At 42.9% G+C, this 22,804-nt stretch overlaps 1 protein-coding gene across 2 annotated transcripts; it reads left to right on the top strand.

The window, feature by feature from the left end:
• Positions 1-412: 412 nt before the first annotated feature.
• On the top strand, positions 413-1,126 carry LOC148121060 (small COPII coat GTPase SAR1A-like). 2 transcript variants are annotated; one of them, XM_087910840.1, is made up of 2 exons: positions 413-739; positions 961-1,126. In XM_087910840.1, the coding sequence occupies exons 1-2, from the start codon at positions 493-495 to the stop codon at positions 1,083-1,085; spliced, it is 372 nt and encodes a 123-aa protein (XP_087766966.1). In that variant the 5' UTR covers positions 413-492; the 3' UTR covers positions 1,086-1,126. The 2 variants fall into 2 exon arrangements, with proteins under 2 accessions (XP_087766966.1, XP_087766965.1); XM_087910839.1 differs by having other exon boundaries at positions 413-1,126.
• The last annotated feature ends 21,678 nt before the right edge of the window (positions 1,127-22,804 follow it).

Raw genomic sequence — 22,804 nt, 5'->3', positions numbered from 1 at the left:
CCATGGAAGGGCCTCGGGTGCCTTTTAGGTACGTCTGGCGTTAGACTATTACTTTATGTGTCCCACTTGAATTAAAGTCTGGCTCCAGAGTTAGGGTATGGCTCTCCCTCCTTCAGACCCAAGCATGCTTGTTTAAAGGCTTCCTCCAAAATCTGTCTCGTATCAGGCTACCTACCTGATTCCATGGCAGAGAAAGGAGAGTGAGACAGTATAAAAAGACGGACTATTCCCAGCAGGGACTATTGCCGCTCTTCTCATACTCTGTTGGTTTTAGTTTAACTCTCTGAAACGTTGTTAAGGTATAAATCTTATCCCAAGATATGCAAGACTATTGTGTGAACTTCCGGTGCCTCAAGGTTTGTAAGTATATTGCGGTATGACTAACAATCTGTAAGATCTGTAGCAAGGTACTGCTGGTCTGTGTGCTCTGAGGGAGGGTTGCGCCACCAGCCACCGCGGGAGGAGCCCCTCGGGCCGTTATAAACATCAATAATGTCTTTCATCTTTGAGTGGATCTACATTGGCTTCAGCAGTGTGCTCCAGTTCCTAGGACTCTACAAGAAATCTGGAAAACTTGTATTCTTGGGTTTGGACAATGCAGGCAAAACCACTCTTCTTCACATGTTGAAAGATGACAGACTAGGCCAGTACGTACCAACACTGCATCCCACCTCAGAAGAGCTGACAATTGCTGAAATGACTTTTACCACTTTTGATTTTGATGGACATGAACAAGCACGTCGGGTTTGGAAAAATTATCTGCCAGCGATTAATGGGATAGTTTTTCTGGTGGACTGTGCGGATCATTCTCGCCTTATGGAATCCAAAATTGAGCTTAATGCTTTAATGACTGATGAAACAATATCCAATGTGCCAATTCTTATCTTGGGAAACAAAATTGACAGGACAGATGCTATCAGTGAAGAAAAACTCCGTGAACTATTTGGGCTCTATGGACAGACCACAGGAAAGGGAAATGTGTCTCTGAAAGAGCTGAATGCCCGCCCCATGGAAGTATTCATGTGCAGTGTGCTCAAGAGGCAAGGCTACGGCGAGGGCTTTCACTGGCTCTCCCAGTATATTGACTGATGTTTGGACAGTGAAAATAAAGAGTTTTTCTTCTGGACTGATCCAAAAAAAAAAAAAAAAGATCTGTAACAAAAGAGTTAAAACTTGTAATACCAGGGTTGATAATTAAAACTCTATACATAGGTAATCTTAACGTGGCTTTCTGACAGCCTTTTATGTCAGGGCTGGAAAGGACGGACTTTGGTGTGTGACTTTACTTCCGTCCTGGTTAGAAGTGACCACGTGGTATAAGCCAACCAAGGAAAAAAATCAACTCCTCCTAGCTTGAAGCACAGAACCACTACTTATCATCCAGTTTCTGAGCCTCCCTGCTGTGGCCTCAGCCCACAGCCCCTTCTCCCTTCTTAGTGACAGGCCACCCTAATGAAATCTCCCACTTTCAGGGTACTGGCGACCCTTGGTCCTCCGGCTCCTTGTTTCTGCTCCACTACCCCCCCACCTGCCCCTACCTAGACTGACCTAGCCCTAGCTCTCCCTTTGTGGGAGGTTACTGGGCTGAATGGCTTGGTCAGGGTACATGTTCCTTTTCTATTAGGCGAGCTCTCTCAGAATGGAAAAGAGACTGGGCACATCCAGATGATATTCATCAAGCTAATGCTGCCTCTCAGTTAGGGCTTAGGTGGCCCTCAACTCAGGTTCTGAATGGAAGGAACAATAGCCCAAGAAGCACTTTAGCTAGAGACCAGTTTATAGTTTGTCTTCAGCCAGTCTCTGCAAGAGTGCCCTTAAAGCAGTAAAATCCAAATTTTACTGTGAAAAATCCAAAGAGGCCATCCAGGACAAACATGAAAACCTGCCTTAGTCCCTAAACTCTTCACAAGGCCCTCGTACACTATACCAGTCTGGATCCCAAGACCCCAGATGGAAAACGACTCCTGATGAACTACTTCTCTGGGGGCTTCCCTGTTATTAGGGTCAAACTTAAATGCCAAGAGAGGGGACTCTTGATTCTACAGAATCAAGGAAGAAATCTGAGCCATGGCCTTCAAGGTAAGCCGTGGGAGAGTGTAAAAGCCCCCAAACAAATAACCCGATGATGGATAAGGTGTTTCAGTCAGCCAAAGCAAGTGCCCGGGACCCCTGGCCTTCCTAAGTCTGAGTGAGAACCTCCTGGTCCCTGATTCATGCAGTCACTGGGCCTGGGCCCGTCCAAACCTTCACGAAACACTAAAACCATGTCCACAGTGTTCTCAAGAAGGGCTTTGGATTGCTGACTGCCCCCATTTTCCTCATGGCATGGGGACATCAAGCCTAGGTGGCCCTCCAGCAGACCTATATCTGGCCATGGATGGCTGAAGGGGTTCAGGCTTCCTGGACCTAACCACCGCCATCTCTGACTGGGAGCTTCAGGTAGACATCACAATATTAGGGCGACCCATCTCCTTTCTTCTGGACACTGAGACTCCTTTTGTGATTCTGCCTGAGTTTTGGGGACCCACCTCTCCACGTTCCTCTATTGTCAGAGTAGGGGGACAGTCTTACCAACCTCACTAAACCCTATGACTTAACTCTATCTTTACGGATATTCTGTGACCCACTTTATAATGGTACCGACTGTCCCATCCCCTTGCTGGGAAGGGACCACTAGCCAAAGACAGACCCTGATTTCTTTTGCTCCCCAAGTCTGCTTGACTCCAGCCTTGCCTGCCTTCCCTGTCTTCTCCTCCAAACCACAGTGCCCTCTTAGGTAGATCACCAAGTATAGGACACCCCAAGCCCCTTTATAGCCAAACACCACCCCCTCTTATCATTTAATTACAAACTCCACCAAATGTATCACCCAGACTCAATACCTTCTCTCTCTCCAAAGCCCCAGGGACTTAAGCCTTTTATCTCTGACCTCTTAAGAAAGAATCTTCTGTGCCCCATTTCTTCCCCCTTTAGTGTCCCCATACTCATAGTTTAAAAACCCATTGGAACCTACTACTTGGTTCAGGACCTCCAACTTACCAACTTAGCAGTGGTCCCCCTTCACCTGTAGTACCCAATCACTATACTCTCCACCATTTCTCAGAGACCTCCCATTTCTCCGGCCTGGATCTCAAGGGTGCCTTTTTTATGTCCCTCTGGACTCCAGGCACAAAGCATCTTTGCCTTTGTCTGGGCCTTTCTGCTCCCCTCACTTGGCCCACCATTCCCCAGGGGTTCTGGGACAGTTGACATCTCTGTCCAGGCTCTCGCCTCTGACTTATTCTCTTTGTCTCTTCCTAAATCCAAGTTTATACAATATGTAGATGATCTTCACCTTTGCAGTTTGTTTCTTCAAATTAGGCAGAACGACATCTCTACCTTACTAAGCTTTCTGTCCCATTAGGGATATAGGCTTTCACCTTCTAAGGTCCAGTCATCCACCCCTTCAGGTTGCTTATCTGGAGTTAGCTGTTACTCTGACTCACAAGTCCATTACTCTAGATAGAAAACACTTAATGCAGTCTCTCACAGTTCCTGCCATTCTTTCCTTCCCAGAGGTACCTTCATACACTCTTGGGTTCCTTCTTTCTCTCTTTTCACCTCCCCTACATGAGGTGCCCTGAGCCTCTCACATGAGCCCCTCGTTGTACCCATTGCCAAGATACTTCATAAGCTTAAACAGACCCTCTTCCAGGTCCCAGTCCTACATCTTTTGGACTTGGTTCACCTCTATGTGCAGAAAAGGAGGAACATGCCCTTGGGGCCCTGGGTCATCAACTGGGACCCTCCCTTTGCACCTGTTGCCTATTCATTCAAAAAGTTAGACCATCCAAGGATGACTTCTTATACATGAGTTAAAGAAGGTGGCCTTTGGGTCATCCATTACTGTCCTCTCTCCTCACCACCTGTTCTGCCTTCTAACACACAAGGGCCTCCAGACACTACCCCTTCAGGAGTTCTCTCTCTTCAGGTAGCGTTGGTAGAGAACACAGCACTTACTTTTCAGCCATGCCCACCTCTTAACATTTCAAATCTCCTCCCCTGTCCAGTCTCAGAATACTCCCCATTGCAGTCTTGCATTGAGACCCTAGAAGAGTTATTCTCTATTCTACACATACACACCAGGGATGCTGCCTCAGGCCACCTATGCTTGGTACACAGATGCCAACTCCTTCTGACATGATGGAGCACATGGAGTGGGATATGCTATTGTTTCAGACACCATGGTGGTTAAGTACAGGCCCTTCCAGTCCAAACCACAAACCAACAGGCTGAATTAATATCTCTTACAACTAGCAAAGGGACAATCCCTAAACCTTTACCCAGACTCCAAGTATGCTTTCCACATTTTCTTGTCACTTGTAACTGTTTAGATGAAGCGCAGACTACTAACAAGAAAAGGAAGGTTCACAGCCAACTCAGATCAAATCAATGCCTTGCTAGAGGCTCCCATCTCCCCATGGCCATAGGAGCTGCACACTGCCGGTCACACTGAGTGGACAATTCGATTATCTCCAAGGAAAATAGCTGAGCTGACAATGTAGCTAGAATTGCATCTCTCAGAAGCCTGGGTCCCTCTCATGCCACAAGGCAGACTTGTTTTACAGCCCACATTTTCATTATCATCCCTAGATATGAGACAAATCCACCCCATCTACACCAGATCTTCCGCCCTAATAGCCTGGATTTCCCCCACTTTATTCAACCTTATTTACAGCCTACGGCTGAGGATCTATCCTGTTTAAACACTATCACTGCTTCTTGGAAATTTGCCAGATTTCTAATCCCATCTCCAGACATCAGAGTCCCCCTTTCCTATTCATCAAGCCAGGGGATCCCTCCCTGAATTGGACTGGCAGCTTGACTTCACCCACATGCCCACGGTTAGACCCTTCAGATACCTTTTGTTTCCGGTGGACACATTCTCAGGATGGGTAGAAGCTTTCCCCACCACTATTAACATATCACAGACAGTTTCTTTTCAGGAAGATCATTCCCCATTTGAGAGTTCCAATCCCCCTTCAATCAGATAATGGTCATGTACTTACCTCTCAAATCTCTCAAACCCTAACCAAAGCTTTTTAACACCTCATGGCATTTCCATGACCCCTTCACCCTCAGTCTTCATGCAAGGTTGAATGAATCAATCGCTCTCTCTAAAACATTCTTATCAAACTCTCTCAAGAGATCCATACTGATTGGATAAGACTCCTGTGATTGGCTCTTCTGTGACTAAGAGCCCTCCCAAAGAAACCCTTCCTCATTTCTCCTTTGGAGCTCGTGTGGATGAGCGATTCTGCCTCCTGGCCTCAGGCCTCAGCTATCAACTCTCCCTGTTACCTTCTTACGCCCTTGTCATGCCAGTTTCACAGTCTCCCTTGGAATTTCACCACCATTTGTCTCAGCTGCATCCCGATCCCTTCCCTCTTTGGTCGACATCAGGCACTTAGTCCTCTCCCCTCCAGGTCACTATCCCCCCTCTTTCTCCAAAATGAGCAGGCCCCTTCAGGGTCGCCCTTACTACCCCAGCCACTGCTAAGCTCAAGGGGCTCCCTCACTGGATCCATCTTTCTCCTCTCAAGCCCTTTATCGCACCAGCCCAGGATAACCCTCCTTACATCTCCACCCCACAGGACCTTGCTCTCTTAAGTTTCAGAAGATGCCAAAGTCAACCAGCCTGCCTTTGGTCTAAGAAGAATGAGGCCCCATACATCTGCTAAGACTTGAGCCTGACCCTACTGAGTTATGCCCTACTTCTTCTCCTTCCTCTCGCTTGCACCCATCAATAGTGAACTCTCCATGTGAGATTTGAGGTTCAGGAAACCTATATTTAGCGGTTTACTCAGACCACTCATGAGGTAGGGTCTAGAGACTGCTCACCAGCAGGTTGCCAAAAGGAGATATTTATCCTTATAACCCCTCAATCAATTTCTAAAACACCTGACACTTGCTTTCTCTATGATCAAACTAGAGATTACTATCGACATTGGCCAGACTTATGGAGGCTGCCCTTATTGACTTAGTGATGCATATTCAGGAAGGTATTTTACCTTTTATGCAGAATGGGGAATCTTTAATATACTAATTAAGGATCCATGGCACCCCAGCTGGGAGACAGGGATCATTGGCAAACTTTGCTATAGCATTTATCATAGGTGCCTAACAGGCACACTCGAAATACAGATGGTACACACCCCACTCTGCACCCCTAGGCATAGACAGGTAGAAGACGTGACCCAAAGCTCCTCAAAGGCTCGCACAGCCCTCACATCACTCCTTTGGATGATACTGACCCTACTTCCCTGTCACACCATCTCTCGTTTCAGACCTTAACCTCTGCATATCAGCTACTGAGTAATGCTTTGCCTGACTGCTTTGGAGAATGCTGGTTGTAGTGTTCCTCCTGTGTCAAACTCGTGACCACCATTTATGACCTCGTCCAATGTCTTCTTAAAGTTTCTTACCTCACCACTTTGCAATTGCTCTAAGTACTGAGAAATATCACTGCTACCCCCTATTGCACTCACATCTCTCTCTGGCATCACCGACTGCTTTAAATCCTTAGCAACATGCTTTGTGGCTTCCCTGGACCCCAAAGACTACAATAATACCATAACCCATAGTACTACCTCCCAGCCCCTATGCCCAAACATTCACAAGGCCTTGATTCTCTGTGGCACTCAAGTTGATTATTGCCTACCTGTGGGTGGTCTGCGACTCATGCCCTGGTGTTCCTTTTTCCAAAACTAGAGGTTTTACCTGGTGAAGAACCCTTGCTGGTTCCCATCACAAGGTTTATAGTAGCATAGCATGGCAAAAGGAGCGGGCCAGACTCTGTCTGGCAGTCTTGGGTGTAATCATTGGAGCAGCAGAACTGGCCATGTCCCTAGCTGTTTGCCACCAATCTTCCTCTCAGTTCATCCAGCATCTCTAATGGGTGGCTCAGACTATTCTCACCCTCCAGGGCCAAAGAAACTCACTGACTCCCATAGTGCTACAAAATCAGTGAGGATGAGATTTCCTAACAGCACAGAGGTGGCCTTTGCCACTTCCTCAGGGAGTAATGTTGCTTCTTTGCTAATCAAGCAAATCTAGCAGAAGACAAGACTCCAGAAAGATGTCCAATAGCACAAGAAAGATCTCAATGCCCCCAGTCAGGGTTCACGGACAGTCCAGAACGGAATTGGATGATATTAACCAGTTATCCTTCCTACCCCCTTCTCCTCTTTTTCTTAATCCTACTAGTCACATCCTGCCTTATAAACTTCTTGTCTAAATCTCATCAACAGCAGATCCAAAAGATTTCTAACCAGACTTTTAATGAGTTGCTACTACAGGATTACCAACCCCTAGCTATGAAGCCAGAGGCCTGCAATACCCAATTTTATCCTGTGGAGTTTACAACCCCATTCAACACGAAGTAGTCTATTGATAATGTTGCCTTGTCCTTTGGAGAAACTAGGGTACCAGTGTGGTTGATCCATGGAGAAGGTGATGAAACTTACTGGAGAGCTGGTGTTCAGACTTGCAGCTTGTTCAGGGATCTAGATTTTGTTGAGATTATACTTTGTAGGTATCAAAGGGCTGTTTGATTAGTTTTATGGGTCTCAAAGCTCATTATATCTTATTCGATTAGCTGACTGAAAACATCAGAAATCAGAGATTGATGAGAGGTTTGGTGCTAACCTCCCACTCTTTCCCTGTCTTGATGAATGTGTTCAGGAACACAGACTGGTATAGACTGTGGCTGATGGTGGGATGATTTATATTTTGATGGGTAAGGCATATCGGGGTAACCACCAAAGCAAGAAGGCCATAGGACTGCTGGAGAAGTGAGGAAGGCAGCCTGGACTTGGGAATCATTTTGTCATGAACGTCTTCTAGCGGAGAAGTCGTACGGCTTGATTGACATGTCGTCTGGTGAGACTGATCCACAGGAATGTCTCAAGGAAACATGCAGCCTGCACTTCTGCAGGGAAGGGGGGGTACTAATCTTTAGAAGGAGCAAGGCTCCTTTGCCCACATATAACTGAGCTACAAGCTGCAGTTCATATGCTCCACGATGAGCCCCCTTCCTCCGACTCCTGAGCACTGTTGCCCTGTAGAGCCCTAGATGGGGGCTGAAAACATCCTCTAACTTTGTACTTGTGGCTGAAGGTGTTCATGTTCAAAATGAAATAACTAAATGAGACGTTTCACAAGTCATGCTTGACACTAAGCATGCTTAGTGTCACATGCTTGACACTAAGCATGGAGCTAATTCATCTTTTCTCTGTTGTGCCAGATCATAAGTCTTTTCAGTTCTTCAGAAGAAATGGAACAATTGAGTTCTGAGTTTGAAAACTCTGTCCAACACACCCCTTGTAGAGAGCTGTGTAATACAATGAGACGTCAAGGCATCCACCAGCTATATTTAAAAGCTAGTATTAAAATTACCTAAAATAATTTTGCCACTTAAAAAATTATTTCCCCAGAAAAGTTAGAAAAATAAAGAGGCAAGCTGCTTAGTGCAGAATGTTACAGGTGAATAATGCTGTTGTTACTGTTGACTTCAAAGTATGCAATTAAAAAATGAAGGCTCACGTCTAACTTTATATACTTCCCCAAAGAGTCTGATGTGCACTGCACGAGAACAGAAACCAACGCTGCAGGAAAGGCCCTGAGTTACAACCAAGAACAATATAGATGAACAGTTAAATGCATTTGCTGGGGCTGAACTCCCCACGATCTGTTGAGTTCTGCATTGTGTTCAGCTGTAGCTTTCTGTGAAAGTCTCCATTTCTTGTGAAAAGAGTCTCCTTTAGAAAAAGTATTTCCTGTATTTTTGAGATTATAAAACATTTATATAACTTCCCCTTCCCCTTTCTTCCCTCCCATATATCCCTCCTTGCTGTCTTTCAAATGTATAGCCAAGAAGGGCTTCTTGGATGAGAAGTGGTTCCTGCAGTTATTTGTCGGTGTAAAGGTGAGACTTAGAATACAATGAAGAACTATGCTGGCCGAGCAGAGCATGGTAGTAGATTCTTTTCTAAGGCCCATAACCTCAGCAGCACAAGGAAATCAGGTAGGTGTCCAGCATACTTTCCTTCCTGTTGAGTAGTATGCTTGTTTCTTGTTAAAATTATGAGTATATGTGTACATCTGTGTGTAGATATGTGTATGTCAGAGCAGTTGCCAACAGAGGAAGAGGTGTTGGGTCCCCTGGAACTGGAGTTACAGGTGGTTGTGAGCCACCATATGGGTGCTGAGAATCAAACTCATGTCCCCCGAAAGAGCAACGGGTACTCTTAACTGCTGAGTCGCCGTTTCTCTCCAGGTCCTAAAGCTAAGCACACTGGATTGTGTGGTCACATAGTGATCTACAACAGCTCAGGAGTTAGCACTAGAAGTGTTCTCAGGGAGAGGATTCCAGAGCTTCTGAAGTTCCCTCCTCCTGGTGTTTGTTTTGGCTTCAAGGTTCCTGGGTCTTGAACCCTAAGGCATATTCTAAACTGACAGTACAGTTTGTAAGTTCCTGTTCTGTGAAAAGCCCAGGCAGGTGCCACTAAAATCGAATTGACTGATAACAAGTTCTGGTCCGTTTGTGTTAGCAGAATCCCATTGTTGTTGGGAACAACTAGAAGATGAAGTAAAGCATGAAGCAAGTTTGTGGCAAGGCCGAATTGCGTAAGAGCTGTGGGTTTTCTGTGGAATTATGAGGTGGGAACCTGGTGTGTGTAGTGAAACCGTGTTTAAAAATGTAGGTGGAGGTTGAGGAGGTGACTCAGGGGTTCAGAGCACTGGCTTCTTTTCCAGTGGATTTGGATTGATTGCCAGCACCCACATGTCAGCTCACAGCTGTCTGTTAATTCCAGTCCCAGGGGAATCTGGTATCCTCTGGCTTCTTCAGACACTGCATACACATGGTTTACAGATGCAGGCAAAAGGTGTGTGTTTACACATGAAAAACCTGCATGAAACTGATCAGCTTAGAAAAAACATCTTTCACTTGTATGTGGGGATGAATACAAGCTCAAAAATGTTAAAACATGCTTCTTAAATCTTTAAAAAGGTACTCTGTGTTTATAATGACCTTATAAATTCTGTACCCCTCCCCTCATCATAGCCAGGTCTGGAGACTAAGGTCTGTGATCCAAGGTACTGGGGAGGTTAGGGAGGTTAGTCTCTGCTCTTTCGAGAGTACAAAGCCAGCCTGGGCAAGTTAGTGAGAACTTGTATCACATTGTATCAAAATAAAAAGTAAAGAGGTCTAAGTGTATGGGTGAGTAGTAGATACCAGGTGCGTATGCCCAGAGCCCATTGAGTTCCACAGTACCGCCCACCCTCACAGCAATGCGCAAAAGCCGTACTCAGCCAAGTCCCAAAGACCCTGAGTGACACGCTTCCTGTGATTCATGACACCAATCATGAAAGGAGCACTAGGTCTAGGACCTCAGTGAATAAATAGAGTTTATCCTGGCGATGACTATGGAGCCCTTGAGAACAGCGTGTCTAAGTAGAAGCAGATTGGAAACAAAGCTTGGATCTGAGGTCCCTATTACCTTCCTCCGTATCTGGGGCTTGAACCACATCATTGGATAGCAAATGTGCCCTGAGTATTCTCACGTCGCTAGCTTAGTGAAGGATCCCTGACCACTTTGGTACCTTATGATCTTTGTAGGAGGAGACCAGAGAAGACCCTCAGGTCTAACCTGCAGGTAAAGCCCGGCTTTCCCGTCTTACAGCTTGGTGGAGCTTCTTTCTTGGCTCTTAAAGCGAGTCTAGTCCTTCGAAGCAGGATCCTCAGGAAACTTACCAGTCTGATGAATGTTGCCCTTTTGTGGAGAGGAACAAGGAGAAGCAGAGGAACAAAGAGAAGCTGGATCCTTCTCTTTGAGAACCTGAGACAAGTCTTGGAAAGGACTTTCTTTGGAAATCAAGTCGGAAAACAGGAAGGCACAGTTACTTACTCTTTTGATGCAGGGAGTCCCACCCAAACTCTGGAAGGTCTGGAGATGTTATAAACACTCAAAAGGCCGTGCAAAACATGAGCTCACACACAAAATGAGCTCATACAGTAATCGCCCAGGTTCGACTGATATTGACACATGAAAATACAATATCATTTTTAAGTGAATCCAGAAATTAGTTTTAATGTGGGAATTTCTCATTTGGATAGTTTGTTAAGTCATTCTACTTTTTAAAACAAATATTGGACAGGCCAAGCAGAATACACCTGTGTGCTGGGGATGGTCCCCTGGCTCACAGCACCTCCTGAATGGTGGAGCGGGCTTGGATCCCATTACCACCCCTGTTTGGCTGGAGATGTGAGCTGTTTCTGTCAAGGATGGGAGCAAGGAGAAGAATTCCTGAACCCAGTGTGCCTGATATTGTGGCTCCTCTCATCTCCCTGCCTAAATCTGACTTGAGACAGTATTGGCCACCTTTCCTTCTTCTATTTCCCTCAGCAGCATCTTCATTTTAAATCTTCTAGTGCCACAGCATCACCCAAAGACACTCAGGTTGATGTTCGTTGTCAGTCTGATTAGGGTCAGAAGCACCCAGAACTGCTCTTGTTGACAGATGAGCTACAGGGCACCGTTTTTAGGCCAGAAAGGTAAGGCTTCATCTCTCATCAGTGTAAATGTCACTCTGCTTTCTGCAGGCTGAGCCAAATGCACGTAACAGCTTAGGACAGAGCACATCTTAAGCTTGTCAGTGCCTCTGTGCAGCTGACGAGGGCCTTGAAACGGAGTATAGTTAAAGGCTTCTCCTGTAAGCCCAGCAGACAGTTTTCATCGAGATCAGAAGATTCCCGGGCAGAGAACCTTCAGATACTTACTCATCATCAAGTAAACATTTATGGAACACTTGCTATCCCAGGGGACTGTTAGGTATACTAGGCATTAAACAGCAAACAAGATGAACTTGATCCCTGGCTTCACATGGGAGCCTCAGGAGAGAGAAATAAATCTGCAATAAGAACATGATATGACTGGAGGCGCTGCCTGAAGAGCTGAAGCAGGATGATGCAGTCATGACGGGGAGAGTGTGGCCCCTTTCATCTGAGATGCTGACTCGTCCACTTCGCTCAAGGAGTGTTGGCTGAGTGAATGTCATGGTCTCAGCATCATGCTAAGTTCTAGGAGTGCAGAGATGAACATAACACATAATAGAATAGAAAACAGGGTGTACCTGGTCCAGTTAAACTGATGCTGAGAAGTCAGAAGGATTTGGCCATGGAAACAATATTGGGAACATGAGTTTGGAAAAGTAGCATGGGTGCTCTGGACTGCAAAAGATTGGTATTTGAAGACACAAGAGAAAGTCTTTTGATATGGAAGAAAAAGACCGATGGACTTTTTGAAGAGGAAGAGATCTCTCAGATGAAGTGCAAACTGAGCAAGCAGGAAGCTGGGTATGGTGCTACATACCTGTAATCTCAGCACCAGGGAGGGGGAGACATTAATTCCTGGAGTTTTTCAACCACACAACCTGGTCTAATCAGTGAAAGTCAGGTCTGTGAGAGATCATCTTCAAAACACTGATTAAAAATAAAAAGAGTATTGCCTGAGGAACAACATCCAAAGTTGACTTCTGGTCCTCACAGACATGTGCACCTACATATACACAACCACACACACACACACACACACACACACACACAGAGAGAGAGAGAGAGAGAGAGAGAGAGAGAGAGAGAGTTAGACAGACAGAGACAGAGAAACAGAGAGAGATACACAGAGATGCACACACATATACATAGAGAGACACAGAGACAGACAGGAAGACAGACAGAGAAGAAAGAAGCCAACAGATAACTGGGAACACTTAGGCAAAGCAGATTCAGCAAGTCCTGGGAACATGGAAAATTGTATTTGGATTTTGTGTCAAGAGAACTGGAGAACTACGGAGGGAGAACTCTTACTGCATGGGATTCTCAAACTGAAAGAGAGCGAGTTCCTGTCTCATCCTGCCTTATATTCTTCCCTAGTGCCGGCATTAGAGTTGTGCACCACCACTGCCCGGCCTTGTGGCTAACCAGTATGGCTGCTGGGATTAAAGGTGTGTGCCACCACTGCCTAGCCTGTATGGCTGACTAGTGTGGCTAGCTTTGCACTCTGATCTTCAGGCAAGCTTTATTTTTTAGCTCATAAACAAAATATCATTATATTTCCCCTTTTGTGTAATATGCAAATGGTTATAACTAATATAAGAAAAACTATATACAAAAAGTATAATAACTATATACAATAAATATATAAAGGCAATAAGTACATTAGCAATGTCTATCCATTTGCACTTGACAAATTCAGAGAAAATACTACTCCATATCTTTCTTGGTGAGTCCAAAGTCTTGCACCTAATTTACTTTTTATCGTAACTTGCATTACCATCCAAAACTGTCTTTTGCTATCTCTCAGCCTTAAATACTTTATACTTACTTAGTGAGTTTCTTTTTTGAGACTCATAAACAAGGAAAACTATATCTAGTCTTCAACTCCATCAAAGACCAAGAACTTAATTATTTTAGTCCAGGCAGTGGTGGTGGACGCCTTTAATACCAGCACTAGAGAGGAATATAAGGTGGGATGAGACAGGAACTCACTGTGTTTTTAGTCTGAAGATTGCATAGAGGTAAGAGCTCTCTAGTGTCTTGGCTACTTTGCTTTCCTGTCTTTAGACTAACTTTATTTGTTAGATCATAAGCAAAATATCACTGCATTCCCCCTTTTTGTCTAAAAAGTGACTTGCTACGGACCGCTCAAGGGAGCCACTCAGACCGTAAGGGAATCAGGGCGAAGGCACAGGAGAAATCAGGATACGGCGAGGAAAGTGACACACAGACACTCTCAATGTTGAGACATGCTGTTGTGATTTACTTACTTCAGTGCAGGATTATATATTTTTTACAATCAAAGAACTTGGCAAAGGCATACATCATCAAATCATAAAATAGAAAAGAACAGCATAAAATAGTTTACAAAAAAATCTTTGAAGATGCTTTGACTTGGGCACAAGGACTTCTGCTTTCTCACATTTTACAAAACAAACTCTCTCTTCTTGCCTTCAAAGAGATCACTGCCCTTGAGCTAGACCATCTTTATCAGCTTGCAGGTGGCTGGTTGGTTTGAGCTAAGTGACCTTGTGTGCCTGGGTGAGAAAGAAAAAGGCTACTATCTCCCTGGGAAAGCTTTCTGCTAGGAAAATTCTAATACATAGTCTTGAATCTTTCTGAAGTTTACTTTATATCACTAACTTCAACTTTCCTCCCTTCTCAATTCTCAGGCTCAGATATTGTCAATTTAGGCTAGGTCTTTTTCTTCCCATAAGAAAGGTTTCATAGGCCTTCTGTTTACAATTGCACATATTTCTCAGGCAAATGCCTAAAACTTCTAAGGTTTTTTCTAGTAAAATTAACTCTTTTTGTTTTACATCATCAAGCAATTGTTCTAATGATGATTCTGGCAATTCCCAGAACTGGCTACTTTTTCAAGGCTTTAATTAATAACGGAGCAGAATTCAAAAATGTCCTTAGCAGTTTTGTTTGTATCCGCAACTGCCTGGAATAGTCTGATCTGTTAGCAATATGCAAGAATCACAAAGAACACACAGGCAAGGGAAAAGACACACATATGGCTCCAAGGACAGCCAGGTCGAGTCAGTATTAATGACAATTCAGGTAGCATTACACCACAACTGATTGCCAAGGGACCGCCTGGAACACACAGCTCCTAGAAGCACAAATCCCACTCCTACCGGCAATATTTGCCCATCCAGTCAGCATTTCTGCTACACTGGCGAGACAGCCGTGGATGTAGCAGTGACTCTTGGGTTACTAATCTGTGTGATATTGGGGATGTTGGTGGCATTTTCATAAATGAAGGAGTAGCAGCAGCAAGTATTTTCTTGGCATATTAAGTGTAAGAAGTGAGAGGCAGCCATGAGAAGAGGTCGAGCAGCTAGCAGGATACCAGAGTCTGGGATTTAGCATGAACATTAAGGCCAGAAACAAAACTTGGGGTCATTGGGCTAAGGATGATGCTTAAAACCACAGTGTAAGGGAAAAGGATGCAGGGTTAAATCTCTGGCTTCTGTGAAGGAATTTGGTGGGTAGCAGCAAGATGAGAAGGAGGGGATAGAGAAGGTGAAGAAGGAGATGCCATTGCTAGAGCAAGTCAGAGGATTGCATGGGAACTAGTTTTAACCAGAACCATAGGAACTAGTTTTAACCAGAACCATAAACACACGCATATGCACCAAGGTTTCTGGTGATAAAGTTGCAACTGCATCATTTTCTATGCATGGTCAGGGTTGAGCAGGTTTCTCTCCACAAGGCAGACAGTTGTTCCTATGGGCAGGGGTGGGTGCTAGCAAGATATGATTCAGGAATGTGTGGGACCTAACACTCTAATTTAACTCTGGAGTGAAATCTGTCCAGGCTTATGTCTGTCTATTGTAGGGCAGTGCTTCTCACTGGGGCAAATTTATCCCCTAGGAGATATTTGGCAATGTCTGGAGATATTTTCAGTTGCCACAACTGAGTGACAGGTGTGTGTGTGGGGTGCGATTAGTGTCTCATGAGTAGAAGCTGGGGACAATGCTAAACATCCCACCATGCATAAGACAGGCCTTTGTGACAGATATTATACTGCTCTAAATGTCAGCAGCATTGAAGATGAGAAGCCCTGATCTAGGGGGTGCAGTGTTACATTGCTTGTCCAGATTTCATTGTTGCTTCCTGAAGACCCTTCTTGTCATCTAGGAGCATCTATGCCCAGACAGGGAAGTTGATTGACATTTCACACATAGGCATCTGTGAGAGACAACTCAAGAAGTGATTTCTGTATCTCATACATACAGTTCAGAGACACACAGAGACAGACAAAGACAGACAGAGACACACAAAGTCTGACAGAGTCACACAGAGACAGACAGAGACACACAGAGACAGACAGGGGGAGGGAGGGAAGGAGAATGAATGTGAAAGTGACACGTGCATGTGTATGAGAGAGAGAGAGAGAGAGAGAGAGAGAGAGAGAGAGAGAGAGAAGACAAAAACATCAATGGGGCACTGACTTTCCATTATTCAGGACCCCCAAAGCTATTTTCTCTCTTGCTCTCAAAGCTAGCATTCATATTTTATTCTCTTGAGAATAAATGGTATTTCCCTTTACTTATGATGTAAAAATGGGTCATTGACTGTGTGGAAGTAATGCGGCATAATAATTTTAGTCTCATATATGAATTCAAGACAGATGTTTTGAATGCATTTCTACATTGCTCTTTCTTTTTTGCGCACGCACGTGTGTGTGTGTGTGTGTGTGTGTGTGTGTGTGTGTGTGTGTGTGTGTTTGTACAGTGGGAGATAGCTAGGGAAGGGAGCCAGTCATGAGAGGTTCAGAATATGGAATCCTAAGGAACTTCAGACTGTAAGGAGGTTCTAAGCAGTCCAGTACTTTCATTTGCCAGCATTGGAAAAGTACATGAGATTGCACAAAAATGTGCACGGAACCATGAACTTCTCCTGGTCTTGCTTCAGGAGATCAGTTAAAGGTGTCCACTAGAGAAGGGGAGGATGCACAGAGCTGCGGGTGAGAAAGGCTGAGGCCCAAATTACGTAAAGTCTTGTTGAATAATTGACAAGTGACAATTTGAAATTTTGTCAATTAAAAATAAAAGTTTTAGCTAGTGTATTGAGAAGAGGAGACAAGAAGGGGGGAGAGGCTGGACTTCTAGAGAGCCATTTTGCTCTTTAGACCTCATTAGGACACAGGGAGAGAGGTGGCTGCTGATGAGCTAGGAGGAGCCTTTTCACCAGGAACCAATTGTGCTTGTGACTTGACCTTGGACACTTAGCCTTAAGGATTGTAAGAAAGCAAGATCCTGCTTTGTAAGCCAATAAAATAAAAAAGAGCAAAGAGTACACTAACACCTACCTAGATGAGGATCTTCTGAGATTTGGTGGGATGAAGGGGTTGAAGTAATGGTGTGTTAGGGGATTTGGTGTGTTTTCAGTGTTTGGTGATTCTTGTTGGGGTATTGAGGTAATTATTAGGAGATTTTGATTATTATGGTGTGTAGCATGAATAATAAAAACGTAGAGACAGATATTGGGGTTCACACCAAAGATCAGAGAAGCAAAGCAGCCACTGACTCTTACCTCTACCTCAGACTGAAATGGGTTATCCTGCCTCCACAAATCCTGAGACTTCACATCCTAGTGAGTTTCTTTGTATTCTTTTATATTTTTTATATTATTTTCTTCACCCAGTGATATCACTCCTGTCTCTACCTCCCTGGTGCTGGGATTAAAGGCATGTAACTCCCAAACACTAGGGTTAAAGGTGTGAGCTACCACCACCTGGATTTGTTTCTGGATAAATCTTGTGTAGCCCAAAGTAGCCTTGAACCCTCAGATAGCTGTCTGTCTCTGTCTTCTGAGTCCTAGGATTAAAAGTGTGTATGGCTGTATGGTTGCCTAGTGTGACTAATTTTGCACTCTGATCTTCAGGCAAATTTTATTTGTTAAATCCTAAATAAATATCTCTATATTTCTTCTTTTTGTTTAATACAAAAAAAGGTTGTAACTAATTTGAGAAAAACTATATACATCAACAATGTCTATCCACTCAGAGAAAATACTACTCCATGTCTGTCCTGTCTTGGCAAGTCCAAAGTTTTGCACCTAATTTACTTTCTATCATAACTTGCATTACCAGCCAAAACTATCATTTGATATTTTTCAATCTTATACACTAACACCTCTTTAGTGAATTTCTTTTCTGAGCCTCATAAATAAGGAAAATTACAGCTATTTAGTCTCCAACTCCCTCAGAGACCCAAGAAGTAAATAATATTAACTGAGTAAGCAGGAAATTTGAGCAAGTGGCTTCCAAAAAAATGTGAGAAATGACAAAAACAGCTGGCTGGCTGAACAATCACCCAAGGTTCTCTGGCCTACAGGTCTAGCATATCCAGTAGACTTTTCTCTGAATCAGGGTATTCTGAAGGTCTGTCACTCCTTATTTTGACAATGTTTTGCAGTCACTTTGTGTGTGTGCGTGTGTGTGTGTATTGGTGTAGGAGAACAATTGGATATCTGATTTTCTTTGGGACTTTCTGGCTGTGGGAACTGGACAGAACAGAAACCCCAGCAAGCAAGCCTTCATGTTACAGCATGGCGTCCAAGTGGATAACTGCATCCACAGAAAGCCTAAGAAAGTTTGGGAAAGAGTAGAGTAAAGCATGTTTACTTGGTAGCAGCAATTTCTCGGGTCAACTCTGCTTGCTAGAGGCAAGCAAGAGCTCTCATTTAAGAGAGGCTTTCTGACTCAGTTTTAGTTGCAAAACCTTGCAGCTCAATTAAGAGGCCCTGCCACAAAACACTTAAATGCTTTTTGGTTTTCAGCAACAGCAGGAAAAAAGCTGTACTTGTTGGGCCCTAAAGCCCCACCAAGGAGGAAGTCGCCCCAAGAGACACTCTCAGCATGGTTGATGCAATAGCAAGAGGAATTTTATTCTGCCATGGCAGAGGTCCCTCGGCCTTGAGAGGAATAGGACCTCTGCTTTGTCTATTACAGGCTCTTTTAAAGGAAAAAAAAATCACAGAATCAGGGAGGGTGTGGTACAGAATCAAAAGGAAAGTCCAGAAATCATTTGCCAACTATTTTGACTAGTTCATTCAATGGTCAGCTAACTCTAATTGATCAATGCTATGGTGATTACAAGCAGGAACACCTACCTGTAGGTCATCTCACCCCAGTTCCAGGGTCTGGGTCTATTGAAGAAAGACTACAATGGGGATGGAAAGTACTCAAAGCTCCAGTGCACACATGGTTGGTTACCTGGGTCCTGATTCCCAGGGAGGGGGGTGCAGTAGTGCTAAGGCACCCAGTTCCCAGGAAGGGGGTGCAGTAGTGCTAAGGTGCCCCAAAGTCTTTCACACTGTTTTAAAGTGCTAGTTTTCTGGGCTGTACTGCCAAGACAAACTCTGATTCTTTCAGGCAAACAGTCTGAGTACGAAGCATTTGAGTGTGGTTTGTGAGCATACTGCTGCAGCTTGCTTGCTGGCAGGGACCTTGAAATACCATAGAGTTGTGACGATAAACATGGCTACAACCAGTACCTCTGCCAAGAGGCTGGAATAGCAGAAGCTAAGGAATGGGCTAGATCCAGCTGTCAAAGCCACGACTTTAATCCTACCCATATTGCTTAGTAAATTAAATACTCATGTGGTCAGAAAAAGAGAGATATACAGTAAAGAGAGATGAAAAAATGCTAAATGGTTTACTGTGTGTTAAAAATATAGGTTAAAGGTTAAAGTCCTTAAAATAAAAAAGAAAGAGAGTAGTTGGGTGTGAGGTATTCACATTTAATCCCAATGTCTGCAAGGCAGAGATAGATCTCTGTGAGTTCAAGGTGTGGTATAGCACACACCTTTAATCCCAGCACTTGGGAGGCAGAGACAGGTGGATCTCTGTGAGTTCAAGGACAGTCTAGTCTACAGAGTTATTCCAGGAGAGAGACATACAGAAACCCTGTCTCAAAAAGACAAAATTTAAAAATAAAAGAAATAGAGTTTAAAACAAAGCTGCATAAAGATGGAAAACACACAGAGAATCTGGATACTGTATATTATTATGCTCTCTTTGAATTGTTTGAATGCTGAGGAAGGGGCAACAGCTGCTAAAAGATATTTGCTTATAAATGCTGTTGAATTAATCCAAGATAGGTATTTTAAAAATATCTTGACTTCAAAATTGAAGTCAAAAGGTATGCTACTTTGGAGAAGAGATTTTGCCTTTGTTTTCACAGAAAATGAGAGGCTGTGGATTCATTCTTAGCTAAGAAAAACCAGGTTTGATCAAGAAAGACCACCTGAGAAATCTTCAGTAGGAACAGATGGCCTGGATGTCTGAGTTCTACCTCCAGAACAGATTCAAGACTGCTGCCTGATATGATCAAGATTCACAGGGTACTCCAGTCAGGACTTGATCATAATTCTAAATTTTCTGTAGGTCCCCATAAGATTGTCAGCACACCCAACCAGCTGGAAGTAGTCTGGGATACTATGCAACTATGACCATTTTCCTTTGTTGAAAAGAAAAGAGGGGGAAGTGGTATGGGAGAACAATTCAATATCTGTCAATTATGTTTTAAATAAATACTAATTGGCCAATAGTCAGGCAGGAAGTATAGGTGGGAAAACCAAACAGAAAATAGAGGTGGGGAATAAGAATAAGAGTATTCTAAGAAGGAGGAAGTCCATTCCTCCCAGTCCTGCCCAGATCACGGAAGAAGCAGGATGTGACCTGCTCCACTGAAAAAGGACTGAGCCATGTGGCTAACATAGATAAGGATAATGGTTTAATATAAGTTATAAGAGCTAATATAAGGTCTGAGCTAATGGGCCAAACAGTTTATAATCTTATGGAGACCTCTGTGTGATTTTCTTTGGGACTTGCTGGCTGTGGGAACTGGTCAGGATGGAAACCCCAACAAGCAAGCCCTCATATTACAGTGTATGTATGTGTGTGTTTGTGTGTTCTGCTTGTCCAAATTTATGGGACACAATGAAAGCAGTGTTAAGAGGAAAGTTCATAGCACTAAATGCCTACATAAAGAAACTGGAAAAATCCCACACTAGTGAATTAACAGAACATTTGAAAACTTTAGAACAAAGAGCAGCAAACTTACCTAAGAGAACTAGATGGCAGGAAATAATCAAATTGAGAGCTGAAATCAACAAAATAGAAATAAAGAAAACAATACAAAGAATCAATGAGACAAAGAGTTGGTTCTCCAAGAAAATCAACAAAATAGACAAACGTTTATCCAAACTAACCAAAAGGCAGAAAGAAAATATCCAAATTAACAAAATCAGAAATGAAAAGGGGGACATTACAACAGACACAGAGGAAATACAGAGAATCATCAGGTCATATTTCAAAAACCTGTACTCCACAAAATTGGAAAACTTAAAGGAAATAGACAACATTCTGGATAAATATGGGTATGTTGTGTGGTCATTTTCATTGAATTTTAGGAAGTCTTTAATTTCTCCCTTTATTCTTCCTTGACCCATTAATGATTCTGGTGAGCATTTTTTAATTTCCATGTATTTGTGGGTTTTCTGGAATTAGTATTGCTGTTGACTTCTAGTTTTAAACCGTGGTGATCTGATAAAGTACATTGGGTTATTCCAATATTTTTGTATTTGTTCAGGTTTGTTTTAAGAATGTTGTCAATTTTTGAGGTTTCATGAGGTGCTGAGAAGAGGTATGTCTTTTCTGTTTGGATGGAATATTCTATAGATGTCTATTAAGTCCATTTGAGTCATAACGTCTGTTAGTTCTCTTAGTTCTCTGTTCATTTTTTGTCTGACTGATCTGTCCAGTAGTGAGAGGGGAGTGTTGAAATCTCCCACAGTTATTGTGTGGGGTTTAATGTACAATTTAAGCTTTAGAAGTATTTATTTTTACATATGAGTGTGCTCTTGTGTTTGGGGCATAGATGTTCAGTATTGAGATTTCCTCTTAATGGAATTTTTTCTGTGACTAATATGAAATGTCCTTCTTTGTCTCTTTTGACTGATTTTAGCTTGAAGTCTGTTTTGTTAGATATTAGGATAACTACACCCACTTGTTTCTTAGGTCCATTTAATTGGAATATTTTTTCCCAACCCTTTATTCTGAGACAATGTCTGTCTTTGAGGTTGAGATGTGTTTCTTGTATGAAGAAGGATGGATTCTGTTTATGTATCCAGTCTGTTAGCCTATGCCTTTTTATAGGTGAATTGAGTCCATTTGCTTATTTGCTTTAAGGGATATTAATGACCAGTGATTGCTATCTCCTGTCAATTTAGTTTTCATTGTTGGTGATGTTAATTTGTGTGTTTTTCCCTTTGGGATTTACTGCTGTGAGATCATCAATTATCTGTGTTTTTGTTGTTGTAGTCAACTTCCTTGGGTTGGAGTTTTCCTTCTAATATTTTGTTTAGGGCTAGGTTTGTGGCTAGGTATTGGTGAAATCTAGTTTTGTCATGGAATATCTTGTTTTGTCCTTCTATGGTGATTTAAAGTTTTGCTGGGTATAGTAGTCTTGGCTGACATCCTTGGTCTCTTAATGTCTGCATAATGCTCGACCATGACCTTCTGGCTTTCATTGTCTCTAATGAGAAATCAGGTGTAATTCTGATTGGTCTACCTTTATATGTTACTTAGCTTTCTTCCTTTGCAGCTCTTAATATTCTTTCTTTACTATTTATGTTTAGTGTTTTGATTATTATGTGGCAAGAAGACTTTTATTTTGATCCAATCTATTTTGTGTTCTGTAAACTTCTTGTATCTTCATAAGCATATCTTTCTTTAGGTTGGGAAAATTTTCTTCTATGATTTTGTTAAATATATTCTGTGCTTTTTGAGTTGAACTTCTCCTCCTTCTTCTATCCCTATTATTCTTATTCTTTTCATGGTGTCCCATATTTCCTGCATATTTTGGGTTAAACTTTTGTTAGATTTAATGTTTTCTTTAGCTGATGAGTCTATTTCCTCTATTGTATCTTCAGTGCTTGAGATTCTCTCTTCCATCTCTTGTATTCCGTTGTTCATGCTTGCAGTTGTGGTTCCTGATTGTTTTCTCATGATTTCTTTTTCTACAATTCCCTCAGCCTGTGTTTTCTTTATTGTCCCTATTTCAAGTTTTTAAGTATTGAATAGTTTCTTTCATATGTTTGCTTTATTTTTCTTGGTTTTCTTTAAGGGATTTGCTGATGTCTTCCAATTTTTTATTTGTCTTTTCCCCCATTTCTTTAAGGGATTTT

Source organism: Myodes glareolus, chromosome 9 (genome assembly GCF_982192425.1).
Source record: "Myodes glareolus chromosome 9, mMyoGla1.1, whole genome shotgun sequence".
Classification (NCBI taxonomy): domain Eukaryota; kingdom Metazoa; phylum Chordata; class Mammalia; order Rodentia; family Cricetidae; genus Myodes; species Myodes glareolus.
Note: the sequence above shows the minus strand (reverse complement) of the source record. Positions and strands in the feature narration are given on the sequence as shown.